This window comes from Coffea arabica, chromosome 3e (genome assembly GCF_036785885.1).
Source record: "Coffea arabica cultivar ET-39 chromosome 3e, Coffea Arabica ET-39 HiFi, whole genome shotgun sequence".
Lineage (NCBI taxonomy): Eukaryota > Viridiplantae > Streptophyta > Magnoliopsida > Gentianales > Rubiaceae > Coffea > Coffea arabica.
The window spans coordinates 9,659,555-9,683,932 of NC_092315.1; the positions used below are offsets into that span (position 1 = coordinate 9,659,555).

Here is a 24,378-nt window from a genome sequence, read left to right on the forward strand (position 1 = left end):
GACCATGATACAAAAGTGTACAATTTTTTTGTTTTTTTACATTAACAGGTGTGGATCATGCCACATCAAATGAATTCAAATCATGCGCATGTGTCATGCATTCAAAGCTATTAGTATAAAAAAAATTCACTACACTGTCAATACATAAAAAATTAATCCCTTGTAATATACTTAGATTTATAAGAAATGAAAGGAGTGATTCCCATTCATCAAACATATAATCCATTAAAAATATCAAAATCACATGAAATGGAATACTAAAGAGGACAAACTCATGAAGATTCTTCAGATAGTAGTTTTAGTAACACCATCTCCAAGCTCATTCACGAATGTCCTAAGATTCATGTTAGATGGACCTCCATCTTTGGCAGCTTCTCTAGCCAAGCCCTGCCATTTTTTAGCATTGATTCTCATTTCTTCACCTATCTTTCCACCATCCATGACAAGCTCTATGCATCTCTTAATTTCATTAGCCTCAAAAACTCCTCCATCATTTGCAATAGCTCTTACACCAATCTTCCAAACATCTTGAATAAACTTTGCATTTGTAGCTTGATCATTCCAAAGTGGAACTGCCACAACGGGTACCCCAGCAACCATACTCTCCAAAGATGAATTCCATCCACAATGAGTCACAAAACATCCCACACAAGGGTGTGATAGAACCTCCATTTGTGAACACCATGGAACTATCATTCCTTGCTTTTCCAATTCATCTTTACAGCTTAACTTCTCCTCCAATTTCTCACCACTATATGATGTTCTAATCACCCACAAAAATGTCTTCTGGCTTTCCAACAAACCATGTGCAATCTGCTCCATCTGTTTCATAGACAATTCTGAGTAGCTCCCAAATGCTACATAAACCAAAGATCCCTCATGCTTCGAATTCATCCATTTGACATAATCTTTCAATGTAGGCAGCATATCACCTCCAAAAGAAACACCCAAAGGATATTTACCATCCAAAAATTCTGAAGGGACTAAAGGCCCTATAGCCATCATTTTAAACTTCTTCATAGCCCTTAAAGCCTCATACTCTAGACCATCAAAACTGTTTACAAGAATTGTAGCATTTTCTTCCTTTTCAAGCAGCTGTAGATGGTCCTTCAGCTCTCTTACAGCAATCCTGTTCACTTCAGGGGAGGGATCCAGCAAGAAGGAGGGTAAATCACAATCACTGAGCAATGGCAGCCATGTTAATTCAATGATATCGCCTCTCATAAAGTTTTCAATTTTCTCCCTGTATCCATTGAAATAATAGAAGTATATATCCAAAACAGCAGCAGGTTGAATCCAGAAAAAGGTGGCTGAAATTCCATATTCATAACAAATTTTAAGTACCCAAGACATGAATGGAGTGTAGACCACATGAGTGATCGGATGGCACTCATTGGCTTTGGCCATGATAAGTTCCTTAATGGCATGAGAACCATTAGAAATCAGAGAAGAGATAAAATCTCCAATATCATCATAACCCCAGGCAAAGCCACTGTCATAGCCATCAGAGAAAGGAACAATGCTTAAATCTTCTGGCAATGAACCGGCTAGTTTGACCATGCTTCGAGTTGCTGAAATACTAGTTGAAAAGGTGACTTTCTTGACTCCCATTTTGAGTAGGGATTTGGCTAATTGAAGGGCTGGATTGATTTGTCCTTGCCCTGGAAAGGTTACCAGGAGAGTATGGCAATAGGCCATGTTTTTGTTGGCCAGCTACAAGTTATTGTAATTGAAATTTTTCAGGGGATTCTTGTGAAAGGTTGATTGTTCTAGTAGTCAGCTATATAGAAGCTAGGATTTGTCTAAACTCGTCTAACAACTGCGGGCCCAATGGTGGATGGCCACTTGTTAAAAGGACTCTAGTGGCTGTCTTTAGGTAAAAAGAAAAAAAATGAATTCAAATCAGAACAAGTGCTTGAAATGAGGTATAAAACGTGAGTATTTACATTTGAATGAAAATTTGTGTGTAAGTTATCTTTGACTACTAATTAGTGTCTAGTTAACAGTGGTTGGATCAAGTGGTAAGAAATTTGATACCTTTTAAATAAAGTAAAACTATCCTCGAAAAAAATCAAATGGCAAGAAACTTGATACCCCTTAAATAAAGCTATTCTGAAAAGAAATTTGACCGTATTCAACTCCAGATAATTAGATCACGAAAGTGGACGACACAACTCATTGATGGTAGGGTATGATTAGCATTAGATCATAAATGGCAGTATCACGTAAAGCATTTGACTATTTAAGTTTGTGGTTGAATTGAATAGATCACTCTTTCATACATTGAATCCGAATTTTTCCTGTGAAGACAACCGGCAACTGAGTGCAGAAAGAAAACTGAATCCGACGTAGGAAATATTACAGCCAAATTTTTCCACCGATGGGAGAAATTGAGGGTTCGATGAATTGATCTCAATTTTAATTGTGCTGATAATCTCTGCATTTATTAGATGAATGACCCTTATTATGCCATGATCACTACTAAACTTGACTAACACTCAAAAGTGTCGAAATGATGGTGCATTAGTTATAAGTGCATGTATTCATATAGTAAATTTAGTGTAATTTAGGTGTACTAACGATTAGTAAGTGTTCTAAGAAATCCTAATTCCTTTTACCTATACATGAACCATGAAATTTAATTAATCACCTGCGAAATTTTTGTTAGATTTTGAAAACTTAATTTTGTGTGTTTTGAATTAGTTAAACAATAAGAATGTAAGTAATCTAACTTATTACAAATCTCCAAACGGATAAGGAGCTTTTACATTAATAAGATAGCCAACGGGAAGGAATCAAAACTAAGCAGTTTTTAGTATTAAAATTGTCTAATAATTTCATCTTTAATTGTGTCAAGAGATGCAGAGTCATCGACATTATCTGGCATGCCAAGGATCACCTATAAAGTACGTAAATAGAGATGATGCTTCTCCAGAAGTGAGTGCTAGATCATGGTTTTGGTATCCGGAAGAGGAACTATGCTAACGAAGTCACACATGTAGGTCGTTTTTTATGTTGCTTAGAATAAACGACTTTAAACGTCCTTTAAGGCTTTCACTTTCACTCAATATTCTATTCAGTCCCTTGATTTCAAAAAGGGCTAAGTTACTAATTAAACTTGGACACTTTTTTCTTTTTGGTTAGATAGTGTGTTTATTAAGTCGTAATAGTATATGATGGAAAGAATATAAAAACTTACTTTATAATCTACATGAAACACATCACAATGAAATGAAGAAAGCAAATGCGTTGCAAAATTTGACTTGAAATTTTGTCATGTTTGCATCATTTCTTAGTATTTCAACAGCTCTTTTCGCCTTTCAAATTTATTTATTTTTAAGTAGTCTTCATCTTCATTGCCTGGCGAGAGGATTCGAGATTGTCTTCTTTGCCTCAAACATGGAAATTTGGTTTTAAGTGGTCCTTCTCCATATTTCCAATCAAATTCCTATAAAAAAAAACTATAATATTGTAGATAATTAAATATAGGAGATAAATAGATATCTTCCGTCTTTAAGGCTCAATCTTATACAACTCCTAATGGAGAGAAAGCGGGGAGCGATGAATTAGCTGATACGAGGAGTAAATATAAGTAAAAGATCTGGAACTCGAGTAATCGAAACCTCTGATTCACACTAAAAAAAATAAAACAGACCCAATCCACCAGCACTATTTATGGTTTTGCCCATAATAGGCCAATGGAAAAGCGTGGCTAGGAAATGTTCTGTTGCTTTTGTGACTCCATCCGCTGTAAAAGTATTTAGGTGCAGAACATGTTGGCTGCTCGGAAGCTAAAGACACAAAAGTACTTGTGATGCATTTTTTAACAAGTCAACTACATATGATGCTGATGAAACTACTAGTTTGACGGCTGTCGGGAACAAGATCGATTATGGGGTAGTATACGAATACTTCCAAGGAGTGTAGACTGAGAAGGCTTTAGGGGTAGTATATTGATTCCTACCAAGAGTCTTGCCTTAGCTAAGAATCTTTGGTCCATTATTGCCTACGTCTGCAAACAAAAAAGATGTAGAGACACCAGTGGGGTATTCTTATAATGCATTCGTCTTAATTCAGATGAAACTTTGACGAGCTTGAATGGGCGTTTTTTATTTTGTTAGAGAATTTTCAGAGTTGAGATCTACAACTATCGGTGACTGATAGTAAATTATGCATATGTGCGAGCAGGAAATTGATAGAGTCGAGCTATCTAAGCTGAACTTCTTGCCTTCTGAACACAGTGAGATAGAAAATATCCCTTGAAATAATTTTGATGCCTAAGTTGGTGATCAAAGTAATAATAGAGCTGGGGAGTTATGGGAGGGAGAAGCAGTCAGTTAGTTACCTTCAAGTATGACTGTATGAGAACGGCCCCCACGTGAATGAGCTGGTGGTTGGCGCCTCTTCCTCGGGACCGTTAGGTCCTGGGGTCGAACCTCCGCAGCAACATCAGTTCGCCGTGCATTTAACGTACTAGGTCCGGTTGGGGCGCTGGGCCGGGCCGAAGTGGGGATTAGTCGGGCCGCCTTTACGGACTTGACCCGGACACCCCACTCCGTCGACAAAAAAAAAAAAAAAAAAAAAAAGAGAACGGACTGGCATTTATTATAGTCCATGGGATTAGTACGGATTATGGAAAATCGAGGAGCATTTATGGCTATAAGAGAAATCTTTAATCAGCCCCTAAGTAAGTCGCGTTTGGATTTTTATATTTAAGAGATTTTGTAAATAAAAATATATTATAATGATTTGATGTATAAAAAATAAAATAATAATTAAAAAATATATTTATAAAAAATTTAAAACTTTTTTATAAAAATCACAATTCAAAATTACTGTCACAGTAAGTAGCAGAGCATTACATCAGCCAGCTCTAGTCTGACAAAGAGGCACATCTCAGCTATGCCAAGTTACCATGGGCATAACCAAGAGTGCGAGTATTTCCCTTTCCCCTTTCTCTCACATCGGTCCAGTGAGGGTTGAGTGAGTGAGATTTAAGTCCTTTAGTCGAACCCAAAAGTCAGTAATTACATTTTGGATTGGATTGAGGATCAGGTTTAGATTTCTTCCATTTAACGTTTGTTGGAAAGTTACCATGGGCATCAAATGATAGCCTCGGAAAGTAATGGTAGGCGAGGCTATGGTTTGGATCCTACATTGCACGTTTATGAAAGTCGTGGAAGAGGCATGAAAAACGTTCATAGATACCGTTCTAATGGTCTTTTTTTCTCTTGCTCCATAAACTAAGACAAATATGTTAAACATGCTTTGGAGCATGTTTGGGCATGAGTTATTATTAACGGAGGAAAATTAAAGTTAAGCAAAGCAACAATATTATACTCTTTGGAGCCACCTCTCATCGTTTGATGCACTTGTGACAAGACGTAGTTAGACAACTACCTACTTGAAAGAGAAAATAGTGCAACGAAAAGCCAAAAACACAAAAAGAAAATTATATGTAGAGGCATTTCAATTTGGATAGCACTGTGCACAACTTGTTTTACATGGGTCATACCTATCATGTCGAGTCAAACGTACACCTAAAAGAGGGATTGAAAAGCTTTGTAATTTTGTTTTTACCACAAAGTAACCGAGATTTCATTATAGCAAACTTAAGAATCTTTACACAGTAATTTTTGTTTACAGCAATGATAATATTTTTATAATCTAATCCACTCCTAATTTACAGAGGGGAGTCTAAAGAGACTGTGTATAAAGGACTAGTATGTATAAGAATCTGACTAAATCAAAGGGGTGCTTTGGAACCTCTTTTGGATTTTTTTTTTTTTTATACACAGTAATGCTTGTACAAAATTTGGAAGCTCCAACTCCCACTCTATACGGTAAGATACTAATTGCACATAAAGCCCCAAGCAATGGACTATTTGGTAGCTTCCCTAATAGTCCAGCAAATTTTCTTAATTTGGACTTGTTGGAGGAACAATTTGGCATCAGATTTCAACCTGCCCCAATACTTTTTCCCCAAATTTAAGATTTTAATATTTATCTATCCAATTTTTAGGTGGTATTACATCACAGTCCACCGTAAATTTATTGAGAAAATTATGATGAGTCTCTTGTTGATTTGCACTAGTATCTGGCTAACATCTTATATCTACAATGACGACTCAACATAAAATAGAAATCCTGAGTTATAATACATGCAAGTTTTCCAAATCTTTTTCTTTTCTTGCTATGCTTTTACTTGAAAGACAAACAAAAGAGGAAGAGAGGTAGATGACGAAAGTAAAAATCTGAAGTGTACGTTTGCGAGACGTAACGAGTGTATTATACTAGGACCTTCATGCAGAGTGTGTGCTAGTTTGATTATTTCAAACCATAATTTTTCTCTATAATTAGTTTTTGCAAACTTGGAACAAACTAGAACAAACTCGTAGTACGCTAGTTCGAAGGAGTTAGGATCTAGGCAACTTGAAATCCTAAACTAGTTCGACTACATTTTTGCAAGCATCATGAATGTGTTTAAAACTAACCTTGTAAGACATATTATGTATAGTTTTACAAGCATATTTGCAACAAAAAGGTAATTTTATAGGAGTAAATCTTATATATATATTGACGGTTTATATACTATCAACGTTGGATTCATGACATATGTGCAAAGGTTGAATTTCAAATTTAAACGTTACATACTTGTTATTCATCCAATACTGACAGTGTATAGGAAAGATTAATTCATTTTATACATATAGAAATTTATTCACAACAAAAGTATTGAAACTAAATTAACAAAGAATAGTTGAGATCTAACTTGTTTTAGAATAATCGATGCATATGTTTTTCAAAAAAATAAAAAAGAATAACCGATGCATCTATATAAAGCCAATTAACTGAATTAAGTACTTGCGAGTCGCTTTTTATAAGCAAGATGCTAGTGAATAGGTTACCCACTAAAAACTATCTTATCAAACTACTAAAATACAACTAAGTAGGGTTGTAAACTAATCAAATCCTTAATGAATAGTTTGAACTCGATTTATTAAAGGTTTGTTTGACTTCAATTTTTAATGAACTCGAGTTCGACTTCGAACCGATATTTTGAAAATCTAGCCCGGATCGCTCAATCGAACCGTCGACCGGATAGTTTTTTGGGCTAAGTTTAGGCTGAAACCAATTAGTCAAAAAACTACTTTATTTTGAAAGAACTAGCTGCACCGTCCAGTTCAATCAGTGAACCAACAAATCGGGACAATTTTCACTAAATCGTCTGGATCTTGATTTCAATTCAAGAAGCAAGGCCCACTCTTGATACACGTTGTGCAGCTCCTATCTACTTTTCTTATATTTTTCATCTAATCCTTTTGTTTTATTTAGATTACAAAGCCACCCTAAATTTTTGCAATATATATTATTGTGGTATTTCACCTTCTAAAAATTATAGTTTAGTTCTAAATTATTTAAAACTTCAAATTTTTTTACTAAATTTTATATTTCTATCTAAAAAACATTATTGCAATTCTACTATATATATTGTAGCTTAATTTTTGTATAAACTTTTCAATTTTTATTCATAAATTCGTAAGCTTTTTTATTTTTAATATTATAAAATATCATGTTTTATGAGAGTTAGTCCTTTTTTAGTTTGTAATGATCCATATAATAATAAAAATAACATATTAATTATTTATGACATATTTATAACATCATGGGTCAATAACGGCTCGATTACAGTTGGCCTAACAATTGAACCAATAACCCTTGATCCAATAAGATTTTCGGTTCACTAAACGGTCTAGGTTTCAAGACCTTGCTTCAAACAAGAGTTGATATTTGATTAAAATATCAATCAAATATGAATTTGTATATATTTAGTTTGTTAAGGCTCACAAGGTTTGACTATATTTTTATATTTTTGCTTAATATTTTACAATAATTTATACATTTATTATTTTATAGTGTAGATATTATATATGCATTATTGATAAAATTATATTAAAAATTTGTAAAATTAAATAAATTTTTGAGCTCTCAAATCGAACTTGAGCCATTCAAATGTTAAATCGAGGCAAACACCTAAGTTCAAAAAGTTAATCATTTTAATTCAATTCATTTACAACCCTACAACCAACAACCAGTGTTTTTAGAATCGAATCAAACCAGTCGATTAAATCAATTGGACCCCAAACTGGCCGTGGTGCCGGTCCGATTCTAAGAGAAACCTAGGAAGTTAAAAAAACCAATTAGAGCCGGTCGAAACCGCTAAATCGAAATGAATCAGTTAAAATTGGTCAAGTCTCGTTTTTTGAATTTTGACTTGGACTTTTTTGTGGGTTGCTCAATTTTTGTAAGCTTTTGGGCTTTGTCAAAGCCAAACAACTATAGCTAATAGTCATCTAGTACAACTAAGTTGATTAGTTAACTTGATGGGCCAATATTTCTCTCAATAAAAAAAAAATCTTAGTTAGCCCAATTTAAAAACACGAGAGTTGCAAACGAATCGAATTAAGTCGAATTTTGAATTTATAGAGTCTAAATCAACTTGTTTATGTGTGGGCTCAAGTTCGAACCCGAGTTCGACAAGTCAAGAAATTGGAGTTCAATCTGAACTCGACTAAGGAAAAAGCAGGTTCAAACTCGAGTCAACAAGACTTGCGAGCTGAAACTCAATTTTTGGCTTGTGAGCAATTCGAATTGTCAACTTGAGTTGTGTTCGATTTTCTAGATCACAAGCAGGTCAAAGTCAACTCGAAATTGTATTTAGGAAATCGGAATTATTGTAAATTGTAATTGATAGAGAGGCAATTATGTAATTTCATATGCACTCGAGCTAATCAAGCGGCTCGTCAAGCTATCGAGCTTGCGAAAATATCAATTTCGAACTCGACTCACATATGATAACAATCCACTGATGTTTAACTGGAGCTCGGTCTAGTTGTATGCAGCCTTAAATCCAACTAAAAACTTAAAAAACCTTAATTCTTACTCTTCCAAAAATCTCACATCTGAGAGCCATACTCCAATCTCACTCATCTCCCTTTTTTTTTTGGCCCCCTTCTATTTTTTCATTTCTTTTACATTATTGGTGGTGAAGATAATGATGAAGTTGAGTTCAATAGATAACGAAACACACTTGTTTTCCTTTTCCTCATCCATCATTTCTTTTCATATTCATGATTTTTTTCATTAATTTTACAAATCTAATATACAAATCTGATATTACAAATCCTATTAGATTTGTTATTGAGTTAAGAAAGTTAAACTCTTCTTTGTTTAATTTAAGATATTGGATAAATTTGTTCATAATTTTTTTGATTCCTTAATTTTTTTTATGAAATACTTTTTCTTTTATTTGGGGATGAATTAGAAGGTACTAGATTAGTAAATCTTCTCTAGAAGATATAACAAAATTTATGGTTTTTGTGTTGATTTTACATATTTTCTACTTATTTGTTATTTCTTATTTTTTAAAATAAAAAAAATCAATGAACTAGGGTTAAACCAGTTGAATCTTGACCCGGACACTTTACCAATTCACCCACCGGTCCAAGTTTCAAAACATTGCCTATTACTCCTACTAGTTGAAATTACATCTCACTCACCATGTATTAAAACAAGAAAAATAATTATAATAGCCCGACTTTTTTTTTTATTTCTGCATTACATCTAATAAATCATATGCATCTATATCAAAAAAAAAATCTTGCAATCTTCACTTGCATTTATTAATAACAAATCATCATACCAATAAGCATTTTATTATTATTTTTTTTTTATATATATATAACAGCCACCAAGAAAATCTCCCGCCAATAGCTTCATCCACTACTAAACTTCCCGCCAAATCCTATCCCCATCCCTGGCATCTTCCCGCCAAACAAAAACCACTATTCTTTCAGCCCTCTCCTCCCTCAACTTCGATCAATCGTTCTTTGAGCAGCCATGGAGAAATCATTGCAGATTCGTCCCCGAAAACGGAAGCAATACTACTCATTGAAAACATCTTCAAACCCCTTCATGGGCAGATTCACTCGCAGCAAATCTCAAGTTCATTTCCACCAAAACCGCTCCGGCCGGACCTGGACGGATACTACCTCTGATAAGTCAATTTATCACCAGAAATTGCTGCAAATTTCTCCTCTCAAGAAACCCAAAAGGGTCCACTACGAGATAGTAGAAAATGAAGCTGCATTGGACTTGTCCATTAAGGATCTTCGGGCCCGGGCCCGAAGAGTGTTCTCACCCACTACTGCAGTTGTTGAAGAGGAGAACGGTACTTGTCGGGTGGGATTTGATTTTGGGGAAGAGAATTGTAATGGGTCCTCTAAAGTGTTGGAGAATTTTGGAGATCTTGAGTTGGGGGTAAAGGGTTTGGATCCAGATTTGGGCTCCTGGGCGGGCTTTGGTGTGGCTAACCAAAAGGAAGGGAGGAATGAGAAAAAAGAAAGTGTTGATCCGGGTTCAAGGGATCCTGAACCGGGAACGGAAAGTCATGGGCCTGCCAGTAAGGAGGATGAGGTGGATTTGAGCAAGATAACCTCACCTGTCAAGGAAAAAAATGGGTTCAACAAAGTTTCTAACTCTGGAATGGTAATAAATTTGTTTAGTTTTTCTATATTCTGTTTTTGTATGATTGTTTTAATTGATCTTTGTAAGGAAAATGGTGTATATGAACACTCAATGGGAGCTTAAATTTTGCAATTTTTGTGCCTTGGAATTAGATGGACTAAATGGAAGAGAGAATGAGATTATTTGTTAATTTTTTACTGCAATTCTATTTCTAGCCATAGATCCTTTAGTAGATGATGCCCAATTACTATTAGTCTTAATTTTGGTATTATTTTGCTTTCTTTTTGTTGTCCTTTTTTGTGTTTTCTGGGCTAATGGTAGAATTTGATGTGGAATTTCTTGTATAGATACTCAATTCCTTGTCTCGAAGGAAGGTTTTCAAGTCTCCAAGCTCTTTCAGCTATAGAAGATTGCTACCATTTCTAATGGACATGGCGAAGGATGATTCTGGTTAAGTTCTTCCCCCTTTGAGCAGTCCTTACAAGTAGTTGCAAATGTATCAGAAGAGAGGTTTCTTTTTCTTGGTTATGTAGTAGATGATATGGATCGAATGTAGAATTAGTGGAAAAAAAAAAAAAAGAATTGATAGACATCATTGTTAACATTCTCTGTATTTTGTTTATAGGTACTTCAAGAATTGAAATTGTTGACAAAGATTTTTCTTGCCAAGTTCAAAACCTGAGTAATGTAGATTATACTGTGTCATCAGCTCTGATGGATACTGAGAATGCTAAAACCAAGGATGTTGGTCAACATATTGATGATAATAAATTGTTGGAGAAAAGAGATATTGAGAATGTCAAAAACAACCTTCATGTAAGGGAGCAGGATCCGAATGATCCCAACAAGAAGTTGCTTCAAACTGAAGAAAATGTCAGCTCATTTGTGGAGGGGATTGCTAATGAAAATGGTTTAGCTAGAGGTGATAAATCGATCGAAGATTGTGTACAGACAACACCACCTGATGCCACCATTTTGAGCGAGATTCATGATCATGATGATAGGGCAAATGGAGAAATTAACAATTTGAAGACTGGGAATCACATCCTTGGGCATCCAGCAAATGGAAGTATGTGCAGCAATCAAACATTCTTGCATGAGAATTTGCATGGGAGTCCTAGAAGAAATAACACCATTTCAATGACTAAAATGGTAAGCAGTTTCTCCGTTCTTGGTTCATATGCTTAATGTAATTGGAAGTTGAAGATCAATATTTTAGCACCTTGCAATGTTCCAGATATATGATCTGAGATTCTCGAAGTGGTTGAATTTGCTAATTAAGATGTCTTGACACTGCACAGATTCTTAATCCATGTTCTCGGTCGAAAATATTCAAAACTTCAAGCTCCTTCAGCTACAGAAGATTATTGCCCTTTCTGATGGATGTTGCCAACAGTAAATCAATGATATCTCTTTTCTTTTCTCTTGTTCAGAGCAACTAAATCTCAAATCAGCATGCAGAGTCTTTCACAAACTAATCTTTATTATACCAATTTCTTCTTGTAGGTTCTACCAACATTGATCAATCTCCTAATATACGGAAGATGGAGAATGATCAGCGTTCACCACTATTGGCTTCTTCAAATAAGGATGCCTTCTTGAATAAGAATGAAGTTGACATATTCCAGGAGAAAGAAGCTAAAAATGATGAACCATGTTGTCCAATTGCTGTCAAGGTCCATTCCATTGATGGTTCATCTGATGACGTCTGCCTAGATTTGTCAACTCCCTTCTCCAGTTCCCGCAGTTCTAATGGGAAGTCTAACCCTGCATCTTCTGAGAATATCTCTCAACGTGATATGCTGAATTGTTTGCAGGTGGAAAGTTCTTCAACTTGTACACATGGTCAATTGAATAATCCCAGAGATTTGGAAGTAGTACTCCCTACAGCTGATTTCAGAGTTTGTGATGGTGAAACTAACTGTTTAACAGAGACATCATGCTCCGCCATTAAGGATGACTCTTTGCCTAAAGGATCCCTACTGGAGTTCTCGCAGCATGAACAAGTTGATATTGGAAAAAACAGCCTGGTTGAGGGCCTGGATAATAACAACAGCAAAGCTGCCAATATCAGATCTCTCTCTTTGGACCAATACTCATCAGGAGTTGGAGTTTTTTCCTTTCAAGGAACTGATAGTTCTATAAAAGGAATATTAAAGAGAAATCCAAGAGGATGCAGAGGGCTGTGCAATTGTCTGAACTGTGCTGCCTTTCGCCTGCATGCCAAAAGAGCTTTTGAATTCTCAAGAAATCAAATGCTTGATGCTGAAGAAGTAGCTCTGGGTTTGATTGACGAATTAGCTGAGCTTCGAAATTTGTTGGAAACATCTGCAGTTGATGGCAGCAAACTTGGTGCCTTCCCCTTCAATAAGGTATAACCGCACATATTAATAATATACCTCTCATGCAAGTTTTGCCCTTCTTGTTTAGTCTTTGTGCTAGTCAGAGTCGATCTCCTAACTGTTTGCATCATCTTTGGTGCATTCTTTTGGATCTCTGGCTTTCTGTACTGAAAGAGTTGCCCGACTCAATCTTGTTCTCTTTCGCATTCTCATTCGAGTGAAATGCATAACACTGTGTCCAGCTGAAATCCAATGCTCTTTCATTTCAAAGTCCTTTGTCTTATCTTTCATGACGGGTGAGGAACATGCAGATTGCTCAGAACCTTGTCTATATGCTGTCTTGGTGTTTAGATTGAAAGCAATTCTGTACTCATAGCTTTAACTTAATCTGAGAAAATTTGGGGCTGAAGTGTAGTGATTCTTTTCATAATTTCTCAACACACTAGTTTTTAAATAATCTGCAAGTCTGCAGCTAGATTTCTCACTAGATTATTTTAACTTTTTATCTTTGCCAGTTTGATGCCCTACTAGTTGAATTTGCCCAAGGAACTCACTTTGAATTACTGATACACAAACCTAGTAGACCTGACAAGGTTGTCATCAGGACCATTTTGCATAAAGGAGCATATTGATGCATCTTCTACTGCATCGTCCTGCTTTTTTAGTTATTAGGGTGCATGGTTGCTGAACTCTATCCAACAAGGGCATCTTTTCCCATCTTCTAAAATTAAACCTAGTTCTATGCTCAGATGCTTGTCTTTTGCTCGTAACTCTTTTTCATCTTCATGTAAAATTCAGTGATTGTCCCATGCAGTAAGCACCCTTAGAAGACAATGTTTGCTCAGGTGGATCCGTGAATATTTATTTCAGATGCTCCTCAATCTAACAGTGGGGAGTCCTGTGTTAAAATATGCTCTAAAAAATATGTCCTGATCATACTTAATCATATGAGATCCATAAAGAAAGTTGAGACTTCATGCTATACGGATCATGTAAACTTACCTGGTATTCACTGTTGGAACATACATCTAATATTTCCTGACATAGGGTTTATATAGCTAAAAACATGAATTCTTGTACTTCTCAAGTTACAATCTGGTGGATTTACTTGACTTCCAGTGAAGATGTTTAACACTGGATCTGTACTTTAAACATGCATTCAGTATGATCTTCTCTTTGTTGGGTTCACCACCAGTGTGACTACTTACCAGCCATCTGACACTAAATCTGAAACATAAATCATGCATGTTGCTTTTATGCTTTAAATTAGTATCAATACTTGAGCTACTTTGACTTTTCAAGAAAATCGGGAAAAGAGTTTCAATCAGTATCAGTCTATGTTTTATGCATTGATGAGCTCCAATGCTGATATGGTTGTGTAAGCCTAACTATTATGTTATGCACTGTCTTGACTCTTTTCTCTCTAATATGACAAAATGAACTTGTCCCCATTTTATATTGGGAAAAGCTGTAGATGTCCAAGCATCTGATCGTTTTTATAATTCATGGTTTCAGCTTCTGGTGAGAGAAGCGTGTCAAAAAGCATTGAAAACAGAGCAACAGGCCAAACAACGCCTTGGCCAAATGATTGATGATCTGAATGTGCATTGCAGAATCACAGTAAGTGGCAATTACTGTTTGCTAATGCTTCTTTATTTACTCAACTTGTATAATCATTTATTACTGAATACTTTCTTACGTGCTGTGATGTCCCAGCCCCTGCAGCCCCCGGGGGTGACATTTTCCAGATGTATTGAAGAAAAGTCTATTCCAAGCAGGGACCTTTCAGCAAGACCCTAATCACCCAAATGGAGAGCAAAAAGAGAGTGATTTTAGAAGCTCAAAAGTTCATATACATGCTAGCTGCCTGCAGAATGCTGAAGCAAGATAGAGTGGTGCATCTTCTGGCAGACTGTTAGTATCTTAGCACTCAGTGGCAGCTTTGGCTGCAGAGACAGGTCTTATTGTAGTTACACACCTTAACTTGTTTCAGTAATTATGCGTTGGACACAGGATTTTTAGTGTTAAATGATGGTAAGGCGAAGTGCAGCATACTTTTTATACATTTGTATGTACAGGGTAAATTTTTTTTTTTTTTTTTGCCTATCTATTTAGGAAAGATTACACCTGGCTTTCATTTAAGAATTTTGACATTCTTAAGGACAAAAAACTTCATAAACATGTCAAGATTTCTTTCGGCTTCTTTCTGTTAATTAACATCTATGCTTCAGTTCGTGTAAACATGCAATTTCTACGGAGATGCGTTGTAGATTTGTCTTCTAGTTTCATTTCTGTGATTAACAAATCGCACTTGCCCTGCCTGGCTAACTCTCCCCTGCTTCCTTCCTCATTTTACTGATCAGTTAAATTGATCAAACAAGCAAAGAATTGGTCTTTTAGTAAAATTTGTCATCAATGATTGAACTAAAACCAACCTAACCTGTCCCACTTTTAGTTGCAAATTAAATTTATGCAACTGTTCATGCATAGTTCAATTAAACGATATTAAGAAGTTTAAGAGAAAGTGAATCACAAAGGCCAAAACACATGGAAGAAAGTTGTCACTTGTTAAAGGAAATGAAGAGAGAACTCACGAGGGGGTTAGTAGAGAAATTTCGAATTTTGTAGAAAATGAATAATCTTTGAAAGGGCAAACACTCAAAAGCTTTTGTTGGAAACAAGAACCATATGTGAGACTCAATATAAGCGAACTGCGAAATAATTATTTAGTGGAATACATAGTTCATACTGAGGGAGCGAGGCTTCTTTGGCTTTTCGCTACTTGAACAAAAGCGAAAAGAAAAAGCTTCTTTCACTTTTTCCTTCTTGAACCCTTTCCGTTGACTTAGAATTTCAGAGGAAAACAGTGTGTGAAAGCTAAAGGTTCATAGTTTAAGCTGTGAAGCAAAGCATTTTAGGCTGTTTTCCTACTCAAAAGAGGGATAGAAACTTATGGAGATTGCTATAGATCCTTGTAGCTTTGACAACACCTTAAGGTTTCTGGAGTCCGTTGAGATTAACTGGGATTTGGAAGCTCCAGTCAAGGTTCAAGTCCATACCCTCAAATTGAAAGCAAGATTTCTCAAAGCTTTTTTCACCTGCACAGGAAAGTGGTACATCAACAACAATGGCTTGAAAGCCATCCTAAGGCAAGTTGAAGATGTGGTCCTCAGTGCAGATCAAGAACTTCAACCTCTCTCGTTGAATTTGATACCAGATAACTTGGTTTGTTCAATCTCAAGTGCACTAGAAAAGCTTGATCCAATAAAGCCACTCATTCAAGAAGTTTATGCTTTGGTTGCGCAGTCAACAAGATCCATTAGCTCAACAACTGATGCTGTTGTGGGACTTATTGACACTACTTTAGGCTATCTGAAGGATCTGCTGAAATATAAAGCTCAATCAATTGCCAATCTGAAGAAGGAAACTGAAGCCCTTGAAGAGAATCTGAGGTATCTGGGATATTTACTAAGAGTAACTAAAAAATACTTGCCAAGGGAGCATGATGACAGGTTAAGGGATGTTCTGATTCATTCTGAAGCTGCAGCTGATAGCACGGCATGTCTTATGTACCTGTGCTTGGACAACAATAAGATGGATGAACGCATGCTGAATGAGGTGAAGCTTCAACTTTCTTATCTACAGCATAGGATTGAAGTTATTCTGCCAGATGTTAGAAAGGTGTATCTCAGAGCCTGGAAAGCTTCGAGTTCTCTACAAAAGAGTGATTTTTCATTGAATGAAATTCTTTATCTTGAATCTCTAGGCAAAATTAAGGAGATATTGCAGGTTAGTGTCAGTGTAGAAACTTGTGTGATGCAGCGGATCAATGCTCTCGAGGATGAGTTTAAAATTCTAAGGGATTATCTTATGGATACTTCAGCTCAAGAGTACACTGATACTCATCCAAAATTGAAGCATCTATTTCTGCAAATCAAACATGTTATGGGCAGGGCAGCATGTGTTATTCCCTCGTTCATTGACAATGATGTTACTGAGGACACTGTTAGACAACTGGACCTTGATGCTCGTGTTTTGCTTGAAGAGTTCAAGGTTATCAAGCAAGAAGCTAGAGATATCTATGACAGCATATTGCCAAAATCCCAGAGGACCAAGTTCCCCACAACAAACGAATTAGGCTTTGTGGATTTTGTGATTCAGAATGCGAAGCAGCTGCTACACTCTAAAGATGACTTCATTGCTCTATTGTGGCATCAAATTGAGATGGTTCATGATCACATATTGTCTATGAGGGGAGATTTTATTGAAATTGCTAAGCATCCAAGAGAACATCAAGATCTGAAAGATCCCTGGACACGTTTCAAAGATGTTGTGTACCATATAGATTATGTTGTCGATTCGTTCCTCATCAAAGATCAACCTCTTTGGTATCATAAGTTGGGGCTATTTTATGCCATTGAAGATATTAAGATTATAAGCAGAGAGGTCAGTGATATCAAAGACAGAACAATGAATCACGTTGCAGCCCTGAAATTTTCCTCCAATGTTGCCGGTATTTCTTCACAAGCTAATTCAGGAGAGTTTCAAGTATTGTCACGTTCCATTTATGGGGCCGGAAATGAAGCAAACAAGCCTGGTGATTTCGTGGAACTTTTTGAGGATGAAGCAAAAAAGATAATGGAGCAACTCACCAATGGTATAATGCCATTGCAGATTCTCTCAGTTATGGGGATGCCTGGAATAGGTAAGACAACACTAGTTCATTCAATATTTGAAAATCCTTCCGTTCTTCTGCACTTTCATGTCCGTGCAAGGTGTTGTGTAACTCAGGTCTATCAGAAGAGAAGATTGTTGCTTGAAGTTCTGCAGCAAGTTAGTAAAGTAAGTTACAAGGTACTTGGAATGACTGACGACAGGCTGGCTCTGAAATTATATCAAAGTCTAAAAGGCAAACGTTATCTTATATTTGTTGATGATTTGTGGGATATTTGGCCGTGGAATGATATGAAGGCTTCTTTCCCAGATGATAACAATGGGAGTAGAATTGTATTCACAAGTCGATTTCATAACATTACTTCACAAATCACAACCAATAGTATCACCATTTTTCTGAATCCAATATCAGATCTTAGTAGTTGGGAGCTCTTGCAAGTCAAGCTATTTAAACAAGAAAGTTGCCCCCAAGAACTTTTTGGAATTGGACAGCAAATTGCAGCAAATTGCAAAGGCCTACCAATTGCTGTGGATTTGATAGCTGGACTACTTGGGACAAAGGACAGAAAGAAGGAATCCTGGAAACAAATTGCAAATGGTTTGAATGCTCACCTTCTAGAAGACCAAAATGGTCAGTGCATGGGCATGCTAGAACTCAGTTATGACAACTTACCAAATCATTTGAAGCCATGCTTTCTTTATTTTGGAACATTTTGTGAGGATATAGAAGTCCCGACAAGTAAGTTGATACGGTTATGGATTGCAGAAGGATTTGTTGAACTGCAAAAGGATGATAAAGGAAGCTTAGAGGGTGCAGCTCAGAAGTATTTGAATGATCTAATTGCTAGGAGCTTAGTAATAATCTCCAAAAAAGGATCTCGAGGTGGAGTTAAAGCAAGCCGTGTTCATGATCTCTTGCGTGATTTTGCCTTGGCAAAAGCTAAAGAAGAGTCCTTTTTGCTAACAACCAACGGATTTGAACAATTATCTTCGGTTGGTGATTCATTTTATGAGCCATATCGTCTGTCCATCAATTCTGGATCGGACTATTTTCCCAGAAGTTCTTTGAATCCAGCACATTTGGCAGGAATAACTCAAATCCAGTTATATTTTGGACTCCCTCTCCCTGCCTGTCATGTGTACCAAAAGCATGTGGCCATGGGAGTAAATCCTTGTCCACGTACCCGCTCTATGGTATATCGTGGGAGTATATTACGCAAGGTTTCATTCAGCTTTGACAATTTCAAGCTCCTTAGAGTGTTAGATATTTGGGCCATCGATATCGACTATTGTCCTAACATATTTGAGTTGGTTAATCTAAGGTTCTTGTCACTCAACCACTACAGAAGAAAGAGCATCCCACCAGAAATTGGCAACCTCCGGAACCTGGAAACTCTTATGTTGGGGAAAAATCACAATATCGATGTACCAACGACTGTTTGGAACCTGGTGAAACTGAAGCATTTGCTGATAAGGGGCTCTTATACCTTGCCTCCTTGCAGTCAAGAATTTCTGGAGAAGCCCTTCAAGTTGCATAGCTTACAAAGCCTTTCCACGCCAGATTTAGCATTTGGAGAAGATACTGAACAGATCCTGAGAGGCCTGTGCAATCTTCGAAAGCTAAGTTGCAGGTTTTTGTATTCTTGGGATTACACTTCCAACTGCATCCAGTTCCCAAATTTGGACTTCCTCACCCAACTTGAATCATTGAAGGTGGCCTACAGGGGAAAGGCACTTCATAAGGTTCAATCTTGTAAGTTCAGCTTTCCTGCGAATGTTAAAAAATTGACATTGTCAGGTTTTTGCTTGCCCTGGACTGAAATTTCAAGCATTGGGAACCTACCCAATCTTCAAGTACTCAAATTGTTGGATGATGCATTCGAGGGGACAACATGGGACATGAATGAAGGAGAATTTCTTAATCTCAGTTTCTTGAAATTAGAGCGGTTGCAATTATTACATTGGAATGCTTTTGAAGATCATCTTCCCAGCCTCAAGACATTAGTGCTGGTAAATTGCAAAAAACTTGTGGAGATTCCCCCTTGTTTAGGAGATATACCAACATTGCAGAGGGTTGAATTGCGAGGTTGCAGTCACTCTTCTAGGAGCTCACTCGGAGTAATTAGGGAAAAGCAGATAGAAATGGGAAACGAGGAGCTAGATGTCACCTTGGGGTAGCCATCAGAAGATTTTTTTACTAGCTAGAAGTGGATAAACAGTTGTATGTTTTCCTAGTTCCTTGTGTATTTATTTCAGCAAATTTATTGCTTTTCCATTAGGAGAATGTACATGATGATTAGAAAAAAGCTCTGAAAAACAGAACAACAGGAGAAATACAAATGTTTCAAAATGCTTCTCTAATCTTTTTTTTTTTGGTTATATATCTTGTTTGCAACTGACTTATTTACATGTTACAATCAACCAGCATTTGCGTGCAGCCAACCAAGAGCATTGACCTTCTTCACTGAAAATGGAAGAAAAATCTGTTGCTCCATGCTAAGAGCTTCCAATAATACCCTAAGCACTAGAGGGAGAACAAAGTACAAAGTGCTTCCAAAAGTTAGTTCTGTAAACTTGTATCTTGTAAGCTGCCTTGTGGTTGCAAAAGCATCATAGTTTGATGCATCTTGTGGCAATATATGACTTTTAGTCGCAACTTTGGTTTCAGGCAGAGCACCTGTGACCTGTTGAGAAATGTTGCTGGAAATTTGACAAAACTCTCATTTGTGACTATAATGGTCAGATTCTATTTATGCCTGCCTGTCTTAATAAACTATGCCACTTATGTCTTGGAGACTATGATAGTTGAAATATAAAACTTTTCTGAGATTGAAAGTTCGAATTTTCCAGCTGATTAACATTCTGCTTCAGTCAGTATAAACATGCATTTAATTCAGGATAGTGGCTGTGATGCCCCTGTAGTATTTTGCTTTTCTTTCTAGTTTCATGTTTCTTTTATGAACAAGTTTGAGTTGCTAGCATTAGTGAACACTTCCTTTGATTCCTTCCTTGATGAATGATGAAAAAAAAAAATTCACAGTAGGATTTACACACACACACACACACACATAAGCCTATAAATTCTCAATCCTAACATACCTTATAAACACTGATTACTTGTCACTAGAGCTACTCTTTCCTTTGACAGGTTTTTACTGAATGACTGCGTACAAGAAAGTCAATATGAATTACCTGTTCAGGATTAGAAGCTAGGCAAGTAAGGAAACAGAACTAGGATGGTTGCAACTTGCAAGTGAGAATTTTCTCCTCTGCTTCAGAAATAAAATGGGATAATTGCAGAAACCTCTCCTGAGGTTTCTAATAATTGCACTTGGCTCCCCTAAGATTTTAAAAATTACACCTACATCCCTTGCCCATTTAAAATGACAATACTAACCTTAGTATTTTTAATAAAACTCTCTTGTTACTATGTCTATGCAAAGGATGGATTTTATAATTTTTTTACATTTTTCATTCTTATTCATTTCTCTTATATTTCATTAGAAGTATAGAAGAGCTATCAATGTTGTTCCGAATATCTATCCAAATTAAACATTAAACTAGTAATATATTTTGATAACTTTTAATATCAGCCAATTTTTTTGTAACTCTTTTTTTTTGTATCAAAATCAAGGATAAGTCAACAATAATTAAAAACAAATAGCCCAAAATCACCATTAAATTATGATAGTTCCATCAACAAACTAGTCCATAAACTTTTATTAAAAAGAAGTCCATAAACTTTAAAAGAAACAAATTAGCACTTTTTTCTCTATTTTAAAATGAATTTATATTTCCAATAAAGCACTATGAAAAATACCCTATTATAGAAAAAGATTTATTGTTATAATTGATTATCAAACAACAAATATTGGCAAAATTGACACACTTCTTGTTCAGAAGAACAAATTGAACTTTGTAAGATAAGAGCATTTTAGGGTATTCATTAAATTTTTTACTCTATTTTAAAGTTTGGTTACCAAAGTATCAAATTAAGGGAGGTAAATGTAATTTTTAAAACGTTAGTAAAAAACCTCAAGGGAGGTTTCTGAAATTGTCCCAAATAAAATTAGCAGAAGTTCCTTAATATAGTGTATTTGTTTTACACACATGCCCTGTATCTGTTGTTGATCATATTTATTCTTCAGAAGACACTAATAAATTGTACTTTTGGATGGCATGTTATTGAGATTCAGTCAGGATCACTGAGGGGTTCAAGTCACTGTCAGATGATCTAGGATACAGCAGGCAATGCATGTAACTGAAATTGACCACACTGAAGCATAATTGAAGACGCATCACTGTTGCCAAATGGACAAACTACTACTACTAATACAGATCCTCCTGTACAAATGCACACGCCCCAGTATATATATGTATATATATTTTGGTGTAAGGCATGAATTGATTGGGTACTATACATCCAGGAGCACAACACCCTGCAAACCAGTGCTCCTGGCTAATCCAGCTCACACTATTCAGTGGGGACTCGACTATTTGAATTGCTAGAGCAATTGCACCATACAATTAGTGATCCAGATGGGGTTGATCTGGGAATTGATGGATGAGGTTCATTGTTATGCACAAGTTTCAATGAATGGAAAAAGTAGTTTTTGTACATTTTGTTACTTTAGTGTCTATATTTGTTGTATTCGTGCCTACATCTTTACTTTAGTGTCTATATTTGTTGTCTTCGTGTGTACAATCTTTTGTTTTCATGCATACATCTCAATTGAGACAGACAATTGCACAGACCACAAACATTTCTGTATAAACAAGGTAAAGGACTAGCGACAGGAAGTGTGAAATGGTACTTTCTATCCATCAAAATGGTCCAAGCATGCAAGAAATTGTCTATGGGCTGTCGGTGCGAGGAAAAATCTTGGATATCAAACGTCATGAGAATTGTGTTTGGATCTACAGCAAAATTCGAATTCGAATTGTATCCTGTTCAAATTAAGTCACAATTCCAATTCCACCCCAATTCAAGTCTGATAGATAGTTGAGCACAATCTGGAATTTTCTCAATACAGTGCTGAGTCATGCATGGCCAGTTCTCCAGAACTGATACATGTCATGTTCTGGATTGAAGTGATATTGGAGTTCAAAGTACGCATGACTAGTTGGATAAACAATACCAATAAAGTGGCTTCAAATTTCATTGTATTTGTATGATTAAAGAAGCTATAAATTTTCAAAGAAGCATAGAAAATTTTATTTATTCAACATGGTACAACAAAATGAAGGAAAACAGGAATAAACAAATGAAATTCATATCAGTAACAATTGTTCAAAACCATCTCCAAAGTTTCAGTTTCAAGACATGATCAACTAGTGAAATCTTCATAGTCTGCATTCAGGAGGAAATCCTTGAGGGAACCGCTTATAATCAGTGCAATAATTGTATATCATAAAATTCTTCTGAACCCATCTCAATCTTCTTCTGCTGTAGGCATCAAGTTCCTGTTTCTGCCATGCCCCATTGGACAGCTTACCAACAGTAGCGGTCTGAGCATTGAAATTCCTGTAGTATGCAGTAAAAGGTGCCTGTGTCCAGTCAGTTTTCACTAGTCCACCTCTTGTAGCCCAATCATCAGCATTCCAGAGGCTAGAGTAAATCCTCATAGGTTGGTTTTTTGGGTATGGAACGCCAAGTGATTCAGCATTCTTGAACTGTCTGATAGGAGTGTTATCTACCAAGAATCTGCAGGAGAAAGTTTAGAATATTATTAACTAAAATTTTTCTTATCGAATCATGGATTGGGAAACATAAATTGAGCCTTTTGCTTACATAATGTGGTCACGAGTCCAGGCCATTGAGTAAGTGTGGAAGTTCTTTGTCGGATCAAACCAGAGATAAAATTGTTGTTCCCTGCCTCCCTTTCCTTGAGCGTAGACGTTAGTATGGAGGATGTAAGGCTGACCAGTGACATTCCCCAGGAATTCAAAGTCAATTTCGTCATGTGTTGGTCCTTGAGAAGATAACTGCACAAGAACCAAATGATTGTTGTGCATAAGTGGAAAAGAAATAAGGATTAATCGCATATTATTGCATAATGAACTTCATGGATAACTGTGAAGAAATATGAGCGTGGCTTCAGAGGCAACTTAATGCCAATTTGTTACTGACTTACTGAGAAAACATGATTTATAGCAGAGTACTGTATACTCTGTGTAACTATCTAATGGAACTATGATTAAAGAAAGATGTTAGTTGAAAATCCCAGTCTTTAAGTCTGTTACTTCTGTGATGAAATAATACCAAAGAACTGGAGAAGGATTCAAAATTTAACTATCTTGGCCATTCTGCTGAGGGACTGGCCTAGTAACCCTTATTGGAGAATGGAGAACGAAAAAAGGGTGATAGAAAAGGCTTTTTAGTAATATGTGGTAGCATTTTTTTTTTCCTTTTTTTGAGTAAAATAAGAATATCATTTCAAGAAAAACACTGTTTAGCAGAGTGGTTGAAGAAAATGATGCAGTACTAACTTAATAACAGTTAAGTTAATACGTACGTAGTATGCAGTAACAGTGCCAGCAGAGTTGCCAGCAACAAGTTTAAGCTGCATATCAATTCTTCCAAACAGATACTCTCTCTTGGATTGGAAACCAGAGCCAGATTCCCTGTCCAAAGACAAGGAAAGCAGCTGCCCTCTATTGAAAATCTTTGCTTTATTACCACCCCATGTAAGATCAAAATCTTGGTAGAAATTGCCACCATATGCAACCATGCATGAGCTTAAAAACACTAGGACTCCAATATGAGAAAAAGCCATTTTGTTAATGGGACTTTGTCACAAATATGAGACTACTACTTTTTGTGACTAAAACCTTT

General features: G+C 36.2%; 4 protein-coding genes and 1 long non-coding RNA gene across 5 annotated transcripts; 3 read left to right on the plus strand and 2 right to left on the minus strand.

The window, feature by feature from the left end:
• Positions 1-285: 285 nt before the first annotated feature.
• LOC113737319 (UDP-glycosyltransferase 75C1-like) lies at positions 286-1,698 on the minus strand. Its single transcript, XM_027264567.2, has one exon. The coding sequence runs from the start codon at positions 1,696-1,698 to the stop codon at positions 286-288; it is 1,413 nt and encodes a 470-aa protein (XP_027120368.2).
• An 8,089-nt stretch (positions 1,699-9,787) lies between these two features.
• Positions 9,788-15,072, plus strand: LOC113736407 (uncharacterized). The gene is made up of 7 exons (XM_027263352.2): positions 9,788-10,548; positions 10,875-10,977; positions 11,153-11,679; positions 11,829-11,922; positions 12,034-12,899; positions 14,385-14,489; positions 14,586-15,072. The coding sequence occupies exons 1-7, from the start codon at positions 9,901-9,903 to the stop codon at positions 14,667-14,669; spliced, it is 2,427 nt and encodes an 808-aa protein (XP_027119153.2). The 5' UTR covers positions 9,788-9,900; the 3' UTR covers positions 14,670-15,072.
• Positions 15,073-15,821: 749 nt separating this feature from the next.
• Positions 15,822-19,721, plus strand: LOC113737320 (putative late blight resistance protein homolog R1A-3). The gene has a single exon (XM_027264568.2). The coding sequence runs from the start codon at positions 15,822-15,824 to the stop codon at positions 19,719-19,721; it is 3,900 nt and encodes a 1,299-aa protein (XP_027120369.2).
• A 198-nt stretch (positions 19,722-19,919) lies between these two features.
• Positions 19,920-20,300, plus strand: LOC140038964 (uncharacterized). The gene is made up of 2 exons (XR_011842477.1): positions 19,920-20,102; positions 20,212-20,300. It is a non-coding gene; the product is annotated as an uncharacterized lncRNA (long non-coding RNA).
• A 2,434-nt stretch (positions 20,301-22,734) lies between these two features.
• On the minus strand, positions 22,735-24,378 carry LOC113736409 (xyloglucan endotransglucosylase protein 1-like). Its single transcript, XM_027263353.2, has 3 exons — positions 24,059-24,378; positions 23,335-23,528; positions 22,735-23,247 (listed from the first exon to the last, which is right to left on the minus strand). Exons 1-3 carry the CDS (start codon positions 24,317-24,319, stop codon positions 22,887-22,889), a joined length of 816 nt encoding a protein of 271 aa, XP_027119154.1. The 5' UTR covers positions 24,320-24,378; the 3' UTR covers positions 22,735-22,886.

What these genes read in the sequence shown, in the direction of transcription:
- LOC113737319 (XM_027264567.2), bottom strand. Translation starts at nt 1,698, where the DNA reads ATGGCCTATTGCCATACTCTCCTGGTAACCTTTCCAGGGCAAGGACAA.
- LOC113736407 (XM_027263352.2), top strand. Translation starts at nt 9,901, where the DNA reads ATGGAGAAATCATTGCAGATTCGTCCCCGAAAACGGAAGCAATACTAC. An exon ending in CATGGCGAAGGATGATTCTG is followed by an intron (nt 10,978 to 11,152) that starts GTTAAGTTCTTC and finishes TTTTGTTTATAG; the next exon opens with GTACTTCAAGAATTGAAATT. An exon ending in ATGTGCATTGCAGAATCACA is followed by an intron (nt 14,490 to 14,585) that starts GTAAGTGGCAAT and finishes GTGATGTCCCAG; the next exon opens with CCCCTGCAGCCCCCGGGGGT.
- LOC113737320 (XM_027264568.2), top strand. Translation starts at nt 15,822, where the DNA reads ATGGAGATTGCTATAGATCCTTGTAGCTTTGACAACACCTTAAGGTTT.
- LOC113736409 (XM_027263353.2), bottom strand. Translation starts at nt 24,319, where the DNA reads ATGGCTTTTTCTCATATTGGAGTCCTAGTGTTTTTAAGCTCATGCATG. An exon ending in GCACTGTTACTGCATACTAC is followed by an intron (nt 23,529 to 24,058) that starts GTACGTATTAAC and finishes GTTCTTGTGCAG; the next exon opens with TTATCTTCTCAAGGACCAAC. An exon ending in TGGACTCGTGACCACATTAT is followed by an intron (nt 23,248 to 23,334) that starts GTAAGCAAAAGG and finishes TTTCTCCTGCAG; the next exon opens with ATTCTTGGTAGATAACACTC.